This window comes from Falco rusticolus, chromosome 2 (genome assembly GCF_015220075.1).
Source record: "Falco rusticolus isolate bFalRus1 chromosome 2, bFalRus1.pri, whole genome shotgun sequence".
NCBI lineage: Eukaryota > Metazoa > Chordata > Aves > Falconiformes > Falconidae > Falco > Falco rusticolus.
This window is the reverse complement of record NC_051188.1, coordinates 17,172,034-17,191,980: the sequence shown is the minus strand read 5'-3', so window position 1 is coordinate 17,191,980 and position 19,947 is coordinate 17,172,034. Positions and strand designations below refer to the sequence as shown.

General features: G+C 38.5%; 1 protein-coding gene across 1 annotated transcript in view; it reads left to right on the top strand.

The window, feature by feature from the left end:
* GUCY1A2 (guanylate cyclase 1 soluble subunit alpha 2) overlaps window positions 1-19,832 on the top strand; it is a 178,112-nt gene extending 158,280 nt beyond the window's left edge. Inside the window, exon 8 of the mRNA XM_037377177.1 lies at window positions 900-19,832. Within this exon, the coding sequence (XP_037233074.1) occupies window positions 900-1,107 (208 nt within the window). The 3' untranslated portion in view covers window positions 1,108-19,832. The remainder of the gene's footprint in view (window positions 1-899) is intronic.
* The last annotated feature ends 115 nt before the right edge of the window (window positions 19,833-19,947 follow it).

The following is a 19,947-nucleotide window of genomic DNA, read 5'->3' as shown; positions in this document are numbered from 1 at the left end:
ACCTCAAAACTGCTCTTTTCAGTGCTGCAAGGGACTGAATACCCCAACTTAATCTTTTACTGGAATCAAAATGGATAGAGTTAATTTCCTTTTTTTAGAAGTCCAACTAGTTTCAGGGAGGATACTTGATAAAGAGGCCCGGAACTTTCAGATCTAGCCAGACAGAGATTTCTCCACTGTGGAGGAAGACAACAAATGCAAAAGGCAGTATAGTCAGGTCTATGATGTTGTACCACTTGTGTGGGCATGCCTAGAGGATGGTTTCTTGGTTCCCATGAACGTGTATCCCTTTTTGACCCCAACCAGGTGGCCTAGAGTAAACCCATGGGTACTTTTGATGAATAGTGTCAGATTTGGTTCAGTTTTTTGTTGAAGCTTGGTTTGCTGTATTTGAACCTGATTTATGAAATACAATACTACCGAGTACAAGAAGACCACAAACTGACTGCCCTGCTTCTACCTGTGAGAGCTTCCAAGCACTGTCACCTTCTTACCTACTTTCCAGCAGGAGACCTGGTGGTAGTCATCACTGCACAACTGGCCAGACTGGGGTGTTTTAAGTGAGCCAAACGAAATGTTAAGGATAATGATCTTTATTATGATTTTCATTCCTTTTCTGGTACATGACTTTCTGAATGCTGACACTGCTTTTCAGAGAATGTGTTTATTTGGGCCATCTTCTCAGCTGACCTCAGTTAACAGAGCTCCTTGAAGTTGATGATGCTAAGTTAAAAGATATCAGCTGATAATCCTGGTTTAGGATTTTTTTAGATGCTGCATAATACTTTAACCTAATATTTTATGAGAGACTACATAGGCTCAATCTGTTCCAAAAAGATGTTTCTGGACTGTGTTTTACAGTTTTTATATATCCCTCTGTTTTGGTTTTTTTTTCCTAGGCTGTTGAAAAAGGAAGAACATTTTATTTTTATCCCTCGTTCCCGTGAAGAGCTTCCAGAAAACTTTCCAAAGGAAATTCCTGGGATCTGTTACTTCCTCGAGGTCAGAAGTGGTCAGAAGCCACCAAAACCCTCCATCACATCTGCCAGAGTGAGAAAGGTTTCTTATAACATTGGCACCATGTTCCTCCGGGAGACTAGCCTATGAGGCCTGCTGCAGATCAAAGACTTGTCAAAAAAGCACAAGCCCAGAACTGGGTCATGACAGGGGAGTTGGAGGTTCTTTCTATTTTGCTGCTTTGTTCTGAACAAGCAGTAAAAGCTCCGTGTAATGTCAGGCAATAATCATTTTTAAAGATGGGTGACTGGTGTCAGTAAACAAAGTGGAGATAGGGAAAAAAAAAATTAAACAATGTACTTCCACTTCCAGAGGAATTTCTTTCATAAACTTCAGTCTGGCCCCTCTATGGCAAACAAAAAAAAAAAAAAATCCCAACTCTCAAATTAGAGGTTGGTATTGTTTTGTGCAGAAAGGATGATGGTTCTCTGTAGATTTGCACCAGCTAAGCAGAATTGAGAGTCAGTTCTGATTATGCATTCCTACATTTAATGTGTTCTTCAGTAAGGTAATGATGTTTTTTAACTTTATGAAAAAAACATTTCATACATATACTGTAGACCTGTTGTAACCTTCCTGGCAGGAGGAATTATAATTCAATACAAATATTGTAGGAATTTTACCTATTTTTATACATATTTCACTTTCTGGATAATTACATTCCACATACTGTAAGCTGAGTGAGCTTAGATAGCTTTTCAGAAGAAGCTACTGTATATTTCATACATTCTACCTATCAGACCTTATTGTTATACAAGTGGGAAAAAGTCATTTTTTGACTTTTTTGGCAACAAAAATATTGATATTTTACAGTAAGAAACACTTTGGTAAATCTCTTTACCTGATGTTTATGCTAAAGCTTTAGATGAGCATTGACTTGCTTATATAAAATAATGTTCAGTATTTGTCCTACAGTGCTGTATGTCCAGTCCTTCCAGGACAATGCAGACAAAGTTTAGAATGTATTGGCAAACAGAGAAGTTCTGTTCAGTGGGGCTTGCTTCCCACAAAATTATCATCCAAAGTGATTTTTGGTAGAAGTCCTGGGCGTTTTTAAAAAATTTGATCTTGTCAAAATGTATTCTGAGGAACTCCAGCAGGTGCTGGAAGCTCTCTGGAGAGTGGTTTTCCACATATTTTTAATAGGACTTGTGCTCCTACTCCAGTTCTATTATTGAAAATCCTATCTGCTATTAATGATTATTCATCTGGAAATTTCCTCTATTGCTGGATTGGCTGAAAGGTCCCCTGCTTTATCTAATGTAGATGAAAAAAACACTGAAAAGGGAAAGACAATACTTTCCCAGGTTTAATGCAAATGGAAGCTCAAGATCTGGATGAGCACGTCATTTTTTTTTTTTTTAAAAAAAAGGCTAATTCTTAGCTGTTGAAAATTAATATATCTTCATTGTCTTCGATGAATCCAATTGAAACAAGATGGTTATCTGTCCCCTAATAAGCACATTTTGGGGCATTGTTTATTTCTCAGGTTTTCCTTTTCAAAAATAATGGCAGTCAGTTTACCTCTGCAGGTGTACCTCTGTTAGGGTGGTACTGAAGCAGGCTGATGTTCTGCTGTTGCAGATTGTTAGTTAACACTTGTGCAGTGATTCCAGAGTGGCTTAGCTGTGTGTGGGCCTGATCAAGGCTCACTGAAATCAAAGATAAGACTCTCAACAGTGCTAGAAAGCATGAGAAGCTCTGTATTTCTGTAATCCAGACCAGAAATTAGAGTTTACTTATGGGTTTAGTAGTCATAAATTGAGGTGGCTTTTTGAAAATAAGTAAGTAACTTTCACCGCATGGAAGGAATGACAGTGCTGTATTTCTTCCCTTTGATCAGTAGCTCATGTTAGAGTGGGAACAAGTCAGCATGGCAGCACTAGGCCGTGCTGAACATGTTTCAGGCTTCCTTTCCATGAAGCCTTTCTGGGTGAGAAAGGACTATCTTGAACCTATACAGAATTTAGAGGACATCTGAACTTACTATGCAGGGGTGTTTTTCTTCTTGCTTGAAGAGGATAGATGCATGGGAATTAGCCCAGAAACTTACTTAAATGGAAATTCCCTCACTTTCTAGAGGAACACTGATGTTATTCTTCCATTGATATTAGAGCATCCTTGGGATTGGAGGAGTTAATCTTTTATCTACCCTGATAAACAGCATCTGCAGCTCTATGGCCTATCTGAAAAATGACTTAAAAAACTTGAAGTTAAGAATTTCCATCCAGACTACAGATCTGAGATTTTTTTGCATAGGACAACAAGGTTTAGCCTATAGCCATTAGTTTGCACATATACAGGATGTAGCATGCTTTTTTTTTTTCCTGGGAACACCAGCGAGACATGCAAGGATCATAGAAGAACAAAGTTCATGTTTCACCACTGAAGAGGAACACCACGTCCTAGCTAACAAAGCTTGGTTTTGATGTCATTACATAGTTTCCTAGAGTGAAAATTTTTCAGATAACTATCAATAGGTTAAGAATTCATTCTGACTTCACTGGCACATCCTCATTGTTCAGTAGATGCTGATGTCAGAGTACAAATCTCTCTAGCCAAACTCTTTTCTCACCACCCATAGTCCTGTGTAAAGAGAACAATTGTAGAGGTTCAGACCAAGAGCTTGTAACTCAATAACTTCTCTCTCACCGTTGTTGATAGGGAATGTCTAAATTAATTCTGTGGCTGATCTTCGTAGATCTGTGGTAGTATTTTCATGAGAAATGATGGATAAATGATAATTCTACTAGCAAATTGGAGAAGCAATCTAAAAAAATTTGTATTACCATCCTCATCTTCTCAGAGACTGTTTATTCTATAAGGAAATTTATAATTGTAGAGATCAGTGCAAAACCTGAAAAATAGTGTCGGCATCACCATGGAGACAATGACAATGTTTGCAAATAAATCATCTAGCTCCCCAAATTAGAATAGATTTACTGTATAAGAATGTATAGTCTTTGCTTTTTATAAGCTTACGTAAAGGTAACACATCCAGAACTTCAGCACTGATGCAAAGTATTGTGTTATTAGTTTCTGTGTTATGACAAGGGAAGTTAATAAAAAAAGTGTAGGGACATTTTTCTGTCTCAGTGTGAGGAAAATGTAAAATGAAATCTCAGCACTCTTTAACTTAGTAGTTGCATCTGTGGCCTTCAGTATTAGGTTGCAAGTCTGTTATGTTGGACACCTTTGTGACGTGAAATGAAAATTATTATCAAGGTTGATGCTCTGAAGTCAATTAGATGGTAGCCAGACTCAAAATTTCCTTAACTCTTTTAGTAATAGGGAAAATGGTCTTATTTGCCTGGCATTGTCTTCATAAATGAAAAGGTTCTCAAGAGTTTTTATACCTTGGGATGATAAGGTGACAAAGTGGATACAGAAATCACATACTATAGATGGAATTTTCTTCTAATATTTTCCTTCTTATAAAACAGATGATCTTTTGTTCCTCTGATTAAGAATTTACATGCCTGTGTTTCTTCACATAGCTGCAAGCAGCAACATCTGCTGTCTTTGAGTTTCTGTACAAAACAAATCCGTCCTCTCTGAAGATAGAGGGAGGAGATCTACTGTATATTGCCTGTACAAGGCAGAGGAAGGATGATGGGAAGACCATACCTGGAGTCATTGGTTTCTCTGATGCTTACTTGTTCCATGCAGCTTCCCTCTACTCCATTGTCAGAGGGACCAGAGACCATGGACTGACCACAGAGGTGGACCCAGTGGCCAACTACTTGTACAAAAGTCATGAAGCCTAAGTAAACAAAGGCAACAGTCATTCCCCCCAGAGTGCTTTTTACAACTCTTGTGTCAGATTTTTCTATCTGTTTGAAGGTCCCCATCACACAGACTCCTCTGTGATGCAGTGCATAGAGATCAGGAACTCAGAGAAGGAAGGAAATGGTGATGGAAGTGGTAGAATGGTGGACAAATTTTGTTCTGCATCACTCTGATAATATCTTCCATTCAAAGACAAAAGCCTTTGCATGGGAGAATTGCTTCTAACCCAGGGCTCTCAAAGTGTGGGTTTTTGCAAGGTCCCACAGGATATTTCTTTTCCAATTCCAAAGAGCCAATAGCCATTAACTGGTTGTGGTTTTGGCTTCACTGCGCATTCCCACATCCAGTTTCAGATCTGAGTCTGTTTGGAAAGACGTTTTGGAGCCTGGAAACATGCCTGTACAAACAGAAAACCAAAGCTTTTGAAACCTTGGAAATCTTGTATGGGAATTGCCTATTCCGAGAACTAAATCCTTGTAGTTGAGCCATTAGCAGGTCCTACTTCAGTTCATGTGTGTTCATATGCCATTTCACAATGCTATCTCCTCCTGTGCCTACGGTGTTCCCTACCAAGCCCAACAGCAGTATCATGTATATAACCACTTTTTATATGTTTTCTATTAACATCCCTTTTTCATTTTTTTCTGTATAAAGCAAGCAGTGCAGAACTATAACATGTTGCATGCATTTAGAAGTATCAACACTGCACCGAGGCTTAAACTCTGCTAACTAATTTCACATTGTGCATTTCTTCCTATGAATAGATCCTTCTCCCAGATGATTTAAAAATTAATGGGGAAAAAAAAAAAAACCCAAAACCCAAAAACAACCAAACACCCCAAACTGCTGTGTTGAATTGCAAATGAGTATGAAACCTGCATCAGTTGTCGGGGCAAGTTTAACTGCTGGACAGCTTTCAGATTCTTCGGCTGCCGTAAGCTGTCACACTTGCGTGCTTTATGCAAACTGTCCTGCCAAGAAGTCTGCAATCCTACAGCAAGCAGCATAGCAAATTTATGTAATTTTTTGGGGTTTCCTCTTTCAGTCTCTGGCCACTACCTCACCTCTGCTGAGTTCTTAGAGCTCACTGAGGAGAGCTAATTCCCTGTCCTAGTGCAGTCTCAGAGCTTCTGCCTTCATTTTTGGGTTCTGGTGATCTTTTCCAAAATTATGTATGTGTAATATCAGAAACAGCAACATGCTTAAATTAGCAACAAAACAAGAAGCATAAAAAGGCTTGTCAAACTCAGAAATGGTTCGTTCCCTTCCTTCAAGGTATTACACTATTCGTAGCACTTTACTGGCATTGGGGGTGCCAGTGACAGTAGAGGCTGTGGATGAGCTGAAGATGCTGAGTGTGCAGGAGACACAACAGACAGGAGTTGATCAGTTCCTGCTACTGTTCATAATTCCATCACCTTGCATTTATTTCCTGCTCTTGGTCAGGCTTCTGCTTTTCAAATGACCTTCACTTTTCTTCCCATAGCATCCTGTATGTGACACAGATAGTGAATAATTCCAACAATACTGTTCATATGAGCACCTGTTGTTGACATGGCTTTTACAAGAGTAACTGGGATTAAAAAAAGGGCTGATCTTACTCTTCTTTGCAGTAAAGACAAAACTGCTACAGTGACATGGCAGGCACTCACATCCTTAGAAAAGAAGGAGACTGCAGTGCAAGTTCTAATTGGTGGATTTGGGTAGAGAAGTCAGTACATTAATAGTCCATGGCATGTTTTTAACTTTCCCAAGCATTAAATTTATCAGTGCAGCTAGGAGTTACTCCTTAACAATGTTATTAATTTGCAATGCATGAGCAGCCATACAACAAAAATCTGTAAACTGTTTAACCTCATATACATGATTGATCTTTTATGTCTTGGCTATTAATCATGCATGAAAGCAAGCAAAAGAGTGAAACTGGGGAGCATAACAGTTCAGTCACAGGCAATAGATCATTCACCTCTGCAGATGCTTACTTGTTCCTCTGGTTTAGAAAGGTTGACCTCCAGTTATCTGTGGTCCAGGTTAGTATCACTGTGTCACTATAGCAACAAAATGGCCTCTGAAAAACAGCATGAGGCATCTCAGTCTCCGTCCCTGTGGGCTGGGGTTCACATTAGAGAGGCCAATACATTGAGTGATGCAAAGTGGCACCTTTGCTGGCAGCCTTAACAAAAGGGTAAGTGGAGGCAGATGTTAAACCAGCTGTTTGCTCCTGGGATTTAATTTCTAAAGGCAGAGTGAGGCTGAACATATTTTATTTTGGGCAAAAAAAAGAAGACGCAGGATTTCAGAAAACTAAGTGTCTTCCCTGCTTTGTGGCTTTTCCCTGCCTTATGGCTAACAGGGAGACAACAGAGTGAAAGGGCGTCAAGAGGGACAGTGCCTCTGCTGCAGCAGTGCTCACTTCTGCCTTCAGCTCTCTGGCGCACTTTGGCTTTAGCATTCCAAGAATCAAGTTTCCTCTGAAGACTGGGGGGCAAGTAAGTGCTTCAGGCACTTGTCCCCTCTGCTGTAGACACAGCATGAGGCTGCCTAAATTCCCGAGTGTTTTCCTCAGTGACCTTTTCTCAGTGACCACAGATGGCAAACTTAGACTAGACATCTACTTTTAAGATGACCAAGATAAGTGAGATTGATCCCACTGAATTAAGCTCTTCCCAGCCCAAGTGTTGTGTCTCAAATCTTGTAGTCTTGCTACTTTTCAGAGTTTTGCATTGGCCAAAATAAATTGGATCCAACTAAGTTGCACAGGGATAGACAAGCACATTTCACAATAAATAAAGGTTTGGTACAGTAGCCATGGTGACTGTCAAGAATGGGCACTACTGTAGTTCTGGAAATCTCTTCCTTCTGATGTCTGAACCCTTTACATATGGTAACAGCACTGCCAATCACAACTCCTGGATGCCGTTAGGACTGTGATTTAGAACAGATTTTGAGCTTTGAGGTCCTAGAACAATTATGCAAAACCTTTGTGCCACCTTCACCTGAACTATATGCCAGAATGCCTACATAAGCCTTTGTTAGTTATCCTGTAGTAAAGATGGTAAGAAAATACATAAATTCTAAACAGCAGAAAGATAGTTGCCAGTTTATCAGTAATGTACATTTTTAATGTTTTGGTGAATTTGTAGGCCCAAAATTAACTTTCCGTTAGCAGAAGGTCTCACATTGAACTATTTGTTTTCTAGATAATTATTCCCTAGCAGTACTCCCTAAAGACTACTCTTGAAGCAATAAGTAAAGCCATGCTAGTGTGTTCTGCGTAGAATCTTGTACACCACCTGTCATCTTAAGAAACTGCCTTTTAGCAGAACATTAAATGGCAAAATAACACCCTGTCATCTATTGTTTGTCCTTCCATCCTCTTCCCCATAGGAGAAGAGTATGCAGTGAAACAATTTGATTTTGTCAGGTGTTGTCTTTTTGTCAGTTTTATAAAAATGCATGTTGCTGCTTACTTAAATATGGAAGAGCAAAACCAGAACTAGAGACCAGAATTAGAAAAGAGTTTTAGTTGTAAACAGAGTATTTAAAAGACTGCCCACTGAGTAAGACTAGTCTCCCATCCTAGAACAACAGTACCAGTAACATATGTAAGATATACCCAGGAATTATAAATATGAGCAATAAAACAGGCAGGTATATATAATGCATAATTTCTGCTTTATACACAACAGTGAATAGGTGCTAAAATGGATTAATACCCAGAGGTGAGGAATACTGTTTAATCCATTTCAGCATTTCTTTATTACCAGTATACCTCTAAGGTATTATATTTTCTTTCCCTAATGAAACTGGAACATACAGTTAAATCAGTATCAGAGTTTATGAACTTATTGCAGAAGAACATGGCTAGGAATAAATAACTATCAAGGAGAGTTTTTTTTATAAAGTGAGCCATTGCTTGAGGGAACAGATCATATGGAAAAGAGAAAAGAGGTGCAGACAGGTATATTTATTTTAAAAGTTTCTATGACATTTCAGATTGTTGAAATCATTCTGAAACTATGCTTAAGCTCTACAGGTTCAGGGTATTTGGTTATTTACATTTACTAAGAAGGAAGATGTAAAATTTTCAAACTTCACAATCCCATTTTCTCTGCTTAAACACAACCTCTTTCTGAACATTGAACCTGACTTTGCTGAATGATTCTGAGGTTCTGAATGACTAAATAAGTTTTGGAAATGCAGGTTATAAATCCATATGATTTATGTTCCTTTGAAATTATGTTCATAATCATGTATGAAAGCAAATTCTAAATATCCAACCGGCAGTAAAGGTGCATTTTCCTAGAGCTAATGTCTGCTGGATGATGAAATATGGACTTGTTTCTTATCTGTGCAGTTTTTTACACCTTTTTTTGAGGTGGTGCTTCCAGATGTGTTTCTGTTAGTGCATCAATGTCCTATCTTCACTGGAGATGAGGCTTGTTACCCGCCTTTACAATATTCTGAGGAATCCTAAGGAATAAAACACTGCCCAGCCAACTCCAGACAATTTAGCTCATCTACTGAGGTAGTGTCAAGCTGAGTCTAAGATTTACTTTCTCATTACACCTTTATGTGTTTGCCAGTGTTTAAGCGTGTAAACATTCCTCTCCAGAAACTTCTCACAGGTCCTGCAAGTGTAGAGGTAAGAGGCTAACAGAGAGAAAGCATCTGAAGAAAGTGAAGTATGTGTGTGAGAAAGAGCTGCTGCACATAGACGTGCTGCTGATTCTCAGCTTTCATGTATTTGGAAGCTGGGTGACCCAGAGAGTATTCTGGGTATGATGCAAAATGCAAAAAAGTGCTGTACATAATGTCATAAACTCTCAAGGCATTAGGGTGAATTTTAAAGTCCACAGTCCTTAGAGTTTTAGTGGAATTGCATGAGAAGTGGACTGTTTTCAGAGGAGGGAAAGTTGCTTTGTATTTTTAATGAGAGTTGAATCTCTAGTTGCAGAGAAAAATTGTGGGGGAAAAAGAAAGTCTAGTAATTCTAAATGCAAAATGCAAAGACGAATGTCCCATTTTTTTGTATCATTTGACTTTTCTGGAGGTAGGACTCAGAATCCCTCTATGGGTTTTGATACTGAATGCAAAATTAGATGTGAAACAGTACAAATGAGGTACTTGGCCAACTGGTAGAAATTTGGAGGTGACAGTAAGAATGTCTTTCGAAAAGTGTGTAGCAATATGGTACTTAAACGTTAGCACTTTAAAAAAACAGATGCTCTTCTGCTTTGTAAATAAATATTGTTTCGGGATTCCTAAACTGAAAGAAAACTTGGAAAGCTGCTGTATCATAGCAAAAAGATACAAAGTCTATGACATAATCTACAGTTCACACCATTCCTTCAGAAACAGTCCTATATGTGGATTTTTGAAAAGTACATTCAACCAACAGTACTTTATAGTTAATTTCAAAGAGAGCAGTGTTTCACCAACCACCTTCTGCAGACATGCCAAGCAGATCGTGTTAGGTAAGGCCTAGACGTTAACTTAGCTGGTTTAGCATGTATTCGGGGAGACTTTTTGCTTCCCAAAGCAAAGCTTTAAATGCACTTCCTAATGTGTGTCAGCATTGTGCCTTTTACTGAAGTCTAAACAAAGCCCAATCCAGATAAAGTTCCCACCCCAATACACGCCGTTTATACTGCCTTGCTAGAAAATTAGTACTTCACTAAGTTGCAGTGATTAATGTTTTTGATGCTGGAATATTGCTTAGTATTCTTATGTCTCACCCTGCCCAGGTTGTGCTGGGTCCCATTATGTCTGGAGCACCAAGGTTTTGGGGAATTGCTGTAAGATTGAGTGAAATGAAGCTAACCTACATTTAGGTATTTAAAAATTGTCTGGTCTGAGCTAGTCAGGTCGGCTCCCTCTACTGTCAGTGCAGACATTCTGGCATCTCAAGGAATGATCATTCCTGCAGAAAGTGTTAAGGATGAGGTAAACCACTGCCTTAGATGTGCTCTTCTCTCTCTCCCCAGTGACTACAGTGTGGAGGTCTAGTTCTGATAAGCTGCAATACTGTAGGTGAGTTGGATTCCACTGCTGGTAAGAATGAGAGGATATAATAGGATAGAACAGCATACATACACAGAAAGTCACCAGGGGCAAGGGTCAGGCTCCAACCACAGATTCAAAGGGTTATGGTGGTAAAATCATTAATATTTGAGTGGTCTGGCTAGGAAGTTTATCCTGATTAAAGGAACATTCCTTTCAACTAAAAGCTAACAATCTGTGATTGTTTCCAACTCCTCACTTCTGTCTAAGGTAATACTGGTGTGCCACTCTTTTAGGCTCCACCAAGAGCCATCTCTCCATATTGTCCTGTTATTTACTGCTTGATTCCTTCTCAGAATAGTGGCAGTCAGCAAGGTACTTAAGGAGTCCGTTGGTTCCCAGGAATGCATATCTGGTTTTCTTAACATTGAAATGATTGTCCTGAAACAATGTCGTCTCTGCAGTCACTTGGGAAAGAACTGGGGGAACAGAGGGGAAGATGCTGGCTGAATGCTCTCTCAGTACGATAAGCTACTAAAGCTTCTGTCTGACCTGTCCTAAATTGCGCTTGTGTTGTTATGCACTTGGAGTACCCAGTTTCTCTGACAGGATCTCGGGTCAGGCTCTGAACCGCGAGGCGAGCGGGAAGGACCGGGGCTGCCACTCTGCTATACTGCTCCCATACGTCTCTCTTCTGTTTGAAATTGCTACTCTGATCCTTAGGCATCTGTGGCAATTTTCACTGCAGTCGTGGTTAGGGAGGCCGTGGGAAAGTTCTTCTTGGGAAGAAGCAATAGTATGCAGTCCTCCACTCTATGAACTGTCACTCTCTCCAGAGAAAAGGAATTAGAAATAGTATTGTCCTCAAGAGCTAAGAAAACTTGCAGATTTTCCATGTACAGTAAACAGTTTCTGTAATTACCAAGAAAACAAAACAGAGAGGCAGAATTGTGCAGCAGGGGCATCCCGTCTCACACACACTGCTGTGATAATGAAATCCAAACCCTGTGGTATTGCAGGCACATTATTCTCACTTGCTTTAAAGGTCAGCTAAGAAGCTAATTTCTCAAATGGGCTCATAGCTCTGAGACAATGTAACTAGTCATTTCTTCCAACAAATTGCAGTTGTCAGAGAAACTGGATTAGTAGCTCATGGACCTAAAAATAGATAATATACACTTGCCAGAAAAGGATGAATGCAATAACAGAGGTGAAGGTATATCAAAATATCATAACATCTGGAGGAAAAAAAAAAAAAAAAACAACAAAAAAATGCTCAACTCAAAGCAAGTTACCAATGAAATCACATTAAAAATAATCTGAGTCACCAACTGGAAGAATGGCAGGGTTTAGTCTTGCTTCTGGTTTATTCACCTTCCAGATCCAGCTCGTTGTTGCTGCTTTAGCAGCTGAATCAGTTTGTCCACAGTCCTTTCAAAGTCACGTACATCAGGTTAGGCAGTGAAAGTCATTATGTTAAAGCCATTATTTGAATACTGAAAAAAAAGAGACTTTAGCTTAACATTTTTATCTTCTTTGTGTGTGTGTGTGAGATAATTTATTGCTAAACTGATTCATCTGAAAAATAAAAACTAAACTCCCAAAGCCCAAATCTAATAACAGAGCTACAGTGAAAGCAACTTTCCAAACCTCAGCATATCTTTACTAAAAAGTGGATAATTATTTTTCATTGCATCAAACATTTGCATTTTAAAGAATTCTTTTTTATGCTGTGATTTTGCAAATTTGTATTGCTACTTGCCTGGACTTAAAAAAAACAAACCAAAAAAACCCCACTTCTTTATTTTTCATTCTTTCAGTTACTTATTTTCTGTAGCAGAGCAATTCAGCTGTACTGTGTATGACCCTGAAAGAGCAGCAGTCCACTGCAGACAGGGAGCCTCAGCCTGTCTGGTCAAGGTGAAAAGTTCTGGAAGGTTAGGTCTCACATGAAGACAGGGCTGGCAGTAGTTGCATGCAGTTTGTACTGACTTAAGTAATTCCTTTTACTTCTGTATTCGGAAGCAGACCTACGTATAGCTCAGGAATAACCTTCACCACTTCCTTTGGAAATTCTTTCTGTAGCATTTGTCTTTTCTGCACACCTTTTATACAGTCTTTGCATTGCAGATCTGAGGCACTGACAGGTGTAGGGTAAAAATAATAACTTATATCAGCAAATCAAATCACTGTGAAAAATATTTGTATTTATGGTCATTGTCTTTCAGATATCCTATAAGCTGAAGTCCTTTTGCAAATTCTGTTTTTGCAGAAGCCTTTGGTCATCATTTGATTTTAGGTTTTAATTAGTATCAATACCATTTATCTGGCATTCACTGTATACTGTTATTATTGCAGGGTTAATGTTCAGTTGTGAAATAGAAATGTCAGGATAATCAGCATCAGGAGTTATATGCATACATCTTCAGCAAGAGGCACAGTCATCATCATCCTTTTAGTTGTTAAAACTCACTTACATTAGAGTCCAGAGATTAATAACACAGGATTTTTTCAGCTGAATATTGTAAGAGAACTAATACTTTTTTTTCTGAACATGGTGGTCTCCACTACTAGGACTGACTTTACATTCCTTCTTGATTTGATTTTAACCTTTCCCAGTTTACTAAAATTCTGCAGTTGCCCTTTGCAGGATTCCATAGTGTTTTGAAAAGGCTGTGTATAGTCTGCTTGTGCAATCCACTCACGCAACACAAATGTTAAGCTGTTTGAGATGACTATCCTGGAGAGTCCAACCAATGTTTCACAGCCGCAAATAATCCCTTTATTCCTTTTACCACTTTGCTCTGCCCCTACGGCCAACTTTAGAGGAGGAACTGAATGCTAAAAAATCTTCTGGAGGTTTATATTTGTGGGATAAATGCATGATTAGGAGAAACTTTTGAAAAACAAACTAGTGTTATTGGCATGAACTTCACAGCTTGAGCCCATCAGGTCATAGTTCAGTCTCTTCCCAAAGCCTTTGAGAACAAATTGAACTTTGCATGCAATATCTCTCCTGGAAGAACTAATAACAATTTTCCAGTTGTCTGTCACTGTGATCCTGACTCTCCCATCTAATGGAAAACCCATGAAATTTGTGAAACCATGAATGGAAAATCTCATCCTTCTGATACTTGTTTAAACCTTTCTTCCAGGAGCCTGCTGCAGCCCTGAAATTGGTGATTTAGCTGGCAATTTTTTAAAGCCTATCTTTATTTCCTCTGCAGGTAACTCTAGAGGATGATTAATCTTTGATGCCTTAGACTTGTATCTTTCAACTTTTCCCTTTAATTTCAGTGTTGCCAAAGTAAAATCTGAGGGCTAATTCCTGTCTAAGATGGTCACAAACAGCTCCAATAACAGGGCCAGACATATGTGAAGGTAAGTTGTAGGTGTGAGTAAAAATCTTGGATTGTTGTAGGAAGATGGGTGTTCACCGGAGTTCACGATGACACAGTTTTGGGAGTGGGAATTTTTAGTAGGAGTTATGAGCCACATATTGGCTGTCTGTTTCTTAATGAGCGCAGAACAAAGGGAAGGAGCTGTTCAGTGCAGTGCAGTTTTAATTTCAGCTTTATGAATGCTGAGAATTGCTGCTTTTCTTGTTTCAAATTTCTCTATTTTGCAAGCTGGGTAAAAATATCTGGTACTCCTAAAATGTTAAGATTGACCACATCAAAGTCTGCACTCTTGTCAAAATGAACCAATCTCCCCAGGTGCAAATGCTTTTTGTGTAATTCTGTAATACTGTTTTAGTGTGTCCTATAAAGCTTCTCTGAAGAGTCTTGTACAAGCATTCTGCACTAACAAGATTACAACCTTGCACCGCCAACGACGGATGCTTACCATTAAAATAATACTAGATGCCATTAAATAATACTAGAGCTCTGTAAGTGTTTAAAGCACTGTGATGTTTGTGAACTGAAACAGTTTGTATAAAATTTCTTACAGATACAAGGATAATCTAATTAATGACAATATTTCCATTTTAGTAATATGCAGAGGAGGTAAGGTGGTGTCCCTGGACGCTTCTATCAACATAATGGTTAAGAGATTAATTTTAGTACTATGTAAATCTGAACATTATTTTAAAACATCCGCATGCAAACTACTGGGAAGGGATGTGGCAGGTTAGTTTTACTGTGAACTAGCATGGACAGAAAAGCTCAGCAAAGTATATAAGCCAAGGTCTTCCCACATTGAAACCAAGGGATTATTTGCGAAATCGAGTCTGGTAACTTGTCCTAGCTCTTCAGCAAAGGAATCCACCTGCCAGTAGAAGCAGAGTCCATACAAACTATCTCATGCTGCATTTCAGGTTTTTTTATTGGGATTCTTGTGGCAGTCTTAGTGGTCTGGAAGTTACGGTAAGTACCTCTGGTTGAAAATTACTATTTCAGTTATGATTGCTTCCCCAAACCAACTGAATTTATTACTAACCAAAGACTTATCTACTTGAAAACAAACCAGTAAAGTTTGGTTCTGTCATTTATGTCTTTGACTGCAAGCAGTTGAAGTGCATAATATATGTACTAACCAGGCCTGTGTTGTGTCATTGAGCAAGTTATTCAAGGCCACAGCACCAGTATAACACAGCAGAATTCAGTATTAATCCCTCTACGGGAAAATGAGTCTATGTAATCAATTGATGTGCCATATGTGTAGGCCATGGGAAAATTGTGTGCAGTGAACTACATACGGTCTTAAAAGCTTTAACATTTGTACTGCTCTTCCGGTAACAGAATGTGTATCTTGATAGCTGTGACCCTATGAGCTTCTGAAAAAAAGTCTAAAGTTTATTCTTCTTGTTTCAAAATCACTGTTCTGTGAGTTACTGTTTACACAGGCCTCTGTACAGTAAGGAGTCTTACTCCATGTGTTGCTGGGAAATGGACAAGTAGATGCTGGCTGTAAATCTTGTAGAGAGATCAGTTAATGCCTTTTCTGAATCTCATCCTGATAAGCCACTTCTTTTTTCTAGCAAATACAAACAGTGCCAATAGCCTGGGCCTTCTTTAGAAGAAACAATTTGTTAAATGGCCTTGTTCTGTTCAGCTTCTTCATTTTCTCTTTCTGCCTCCTTTTGAGTAGGCGTTGGTGATAAGATTCTTGCAAAGTGTAACTGAGGGCAAAGAGTTTGCTTTTTTTACCCTTTTTCCAAAGCCACTGAAGGCCTCAAACAAGAAGAAGAAACTTTACAAAACGCATGCAGGCATGTTGTTAGCAGATAGCAGAAGGATAAAACAGCCTTCTAAGAGTACTCCAAATTGTCTCCTAATGGCATGCCTACACTGCATTGTGACTTGCCATCTTGCTTTCATAGTGTGACCTGCTATAATGGTGTTTGTTACAATGAGGTCCTTTTAGTTTGTCCTGAAAGATTTTACTTGTTTGTCACCATATTAGAAAAATAAGGTACACTCTATAAGAAAAGCAATATACAATATACTATATACATCTTCTATTTCAATGCCTCTAGTTTTAGGCTAGTATTCATATAAATGTTTATAATCAAAATAGGTTTTATTGTTCTTCACCAGGACCAGGCAAAGAAGCTTTGCCTTGTCTGAATACTAACAGTTGTCTAAATACTAACAGTAACATTTCTATTCAAACTCTTTCCTCATGCTTCTAGTTAACTTGTGGTGGGCTCCATCCTACTCTAATTCCACATTAATGCATTTGAAAGGGAAGAGTAATGAGCTATTTCAGTGCGTGACCTTTGCACAGTACCTGATTCATAGAGATAAATAGATCCAAAATCTCATTTGTAAGTTATTAGTGATCAGCAAAACAACAAAACGCCTTTGAAGTTCAGCTGAGTAAGTTCTGAAGATCTTGCACTACTTACTCAGTTTCACAAAGTTTCTTGAGTCATTGTAACAGATATTTGATGAAGCCTTTGCCATAGACACTGGCATCAGTCTTCATAAAATATTGTTCTAATTTCTGCTTCCCATTTTGTCTGGAAGTCTACTGTAATGGAGAAATTATCTAGATTTAAAAAAAAATAATTATACAGGTTTCCTTCAAGACAGTTCTCACTTTACTTGACCTAGTCCTCTTGTAGGTAGCTCACATGAATTAATTTTTGTCATATTAGTAACACAATATCCAGGAAAAAAAACTTTCTCCAGAGAAACTCCACTGAAAAACATTTTATTCCTGATTGTGTACAGGATACCTCTATTTCAGAGCTATATCCCTGAAGAGGTTATCAAAGAAGACAGAATACTAAGACAAATCCAGAAATCTGACAGACAGGAAATGTGTGTATTTGGTTAAAAAAAGTGTTGCAGTAGGGAAGTTATTAAGATCTTATTTTTTCATTAAACTTTGCTGATGCACATAACAGTTGCTCACAAAATACTTATTTCGTCCCTCACATTTTTTCATTTGAAGCCGATGTAGCTTCAAAGTAAAAAATAGTTCCCTGGTTACTTTGTCTAAATTACTTAGTACAAGCAGTCCAGCTGCCAAGTCCATCCAGACTGACTTTCATTGTCGCAAATGTAGCTAATTCACTGGAGGTCATTGACAGAGCTTGGTTTTCTAAGCACTGCAATAACATGTTATGAAATGTACCGGTTCAGTTACACTGCCGGGTGCTCAATATACCAACCAGACTATTATTCTTCCAGCGTTCAAAAATGCAAAAAATGAATTTAAGTCCATGTCTTTGCAGTCAAGTTCTCGCAATGTAGAGACTGCACCTGGTAGTATGTTGCGGACTTGCTTTCCCATGCAAGAGAGTAGCTGATTTATCTCTTCAGTGATACCTTTTTTTGTCTGTTTGTCTGGAATTTTTTGACATGTCTTCAACCACGTCAATAGCTTCAATTGGGCTGCCTGATGTCTGGAAATCGTGGATAAAAGGCCACACTAAGCATGTGCAGAACAATTCTGTATCTCAGGTGAGAAGAGTTTAGTATGGATACGTTGGGTTTACTGCTAGGGGCAGACCAACTTTGCAAGTGCACTGGACTCATCTCATGCTGTAGGGTTGATGTATATAGGCACAACGCATGTTGACATATTGCTTGGCTAGCGCAGACACATGGTCATGCATTTCAGTCTAGCAAATCCTGAGGCAAAACATGGAAGTTGCAGCATTTGGAATTTCAGATGTTGGCAGGTGTAAATGATTTGTACCACTTACTCTCTCGTGTCATGTAAAGTATCTGGAACAGTAAGAAAAGAAGAAAAGAAAAAAGAAAAAAAAAAAAGGAAGAGAAATGAGGGGGATTGTGAGGTAGAGCTCATATATCAAACTTCATGTTCTCTTAAATCTCCTTCTTTGCCATCGTCACATGTGGAACTAACATCATTCAAATACAGTGGTCAGCGCTGATCATCCATCTCATAGGAGTTGTATCTGAGTTTCCATAGGTAAATTTTGTACTGAGTAGCTATAATACTGCCATGGGGCCGGAGGTGACTGTCCTTTTTAATAACCATTGTTTAAAGTTTTGTTGCTGAAATGGTCGATACCCAAATACACTGCTGGGACTTGGCAAGTAGGGTTCACTTTCCAGCAAGGTTTTGTGGTAAGAACTTGTTGTGAATTGGGACTGATCTGGGGCAGTCCTAAGTTGTCACAAATAAAGCAGGTTGTTGCAGCACAGTTAAAACCTTGGTCAGTAGTGCCGTGCCAGAAACCCTGTGTTCTAAACCATTGCAGGCTTCCTACCTCCTGATAATCCCTGCAAAGCAAAACCATGTGACTCGTATTATACCAAATAGGAGTCCTTGTTTGGGTTAAAAGTCTGCAAAGAGCATTGAAACCATATCCTACACTCCTTGCTGTACAAAAAACATCAGTGGTCTGATTCTGCAAAATGTTACGTTCGCTGGGTAATGCTCAGTCTGTAAACAGAACCATAATCTGGCACGTTAGTGTGTAATACATTCTATGTAGGAGCAAGACAGCACGTTCCCCTGACCTATTTGGATTTAAAGCTGAGTTACATGGGCCATTTAGGCTGCAGTCCAGCATGTGCTCAGGAGAACAGGTAACTTAAAGGATGCAGGAGCCTCGTGCAAAGTGTGCTTTGGCCAGGCTGCCTGCAAAGTTGTGAGCAAGGGTGGCGGTACTGCAGCCATACCTCATCGGGTAGTTGTAGATGGGAGTCTCATACCCAGTATCTAATGCAGCGTTTCAGATATCTAAGGACTTATTTTTTCCATACATTCTACACATGTTCCTACATATTTTATGAATCAGGTCTGTGATCAATGTCTTGAACAATTTGTTTGCTGTGGTTTCATGGGGTTATGATCTCTTTGGTTTGCAATGTAAATAATATTGTACATCTGCTATTTTATGATACAAATGCCATGTGAATTGCTTATTTTTAAAATGTTATAGCTCTGTTATGGTTTATTTACAATGCCATCTTACAGTATTGGTTTAATATACAATGTATCTGTATGGCATGAATTAAATTGCTTATATTTTACTATGTCACATATTTTATTTTTGTTTTCTAAAATGACTACATTTCATCCTATGCAGTTTCATAAATGTTTCTTCAGTGGCTCATTATGTCTGGAAATATTGCTTCCTCTCCAGTAGTGCAGGCATAAGAACCAGTATTCCTGATCAAAATCATCAGATATATCATCTAGCAATTTCACATTAGAAATATGTGTACAAATATGTAAGCATTTATAGTTAATCAGAACATCTACTATATCTTTCCTGCTATTCATGTAATGATAAATTTTAATCATTTTGTATACTTTTTATTTCTAATTATTTGTGAGCCATACACAGTGTAAATAACATGTTTCAGTATGCAAGATTTCTAGGTATTCAAGGTTACAAAGAAGTTGAATTTGTATTGAATTGAAAAGAAATTGACGGTAGATTGGAATGACATAAAATAAAGTAGTGATGACTATGTTCTATTTATACTGTTCATTTCCAAATTGTCTGTTGAAGAAAAAAACCCATTTCATTTGCCCTTTAATGTCCAAGCAGTTATTTACAGTATATTTGCATCAATAAATCATGCAAAAGTCTATTAAAAGTCATGATGAATCATTGACATTTTCCCTTTTCCTGTTGACAGCTTACCTATGGAAAGCAGAATTAAAATATACTAAAACCCATTTCAATGGAAACAGTCCAAAAAG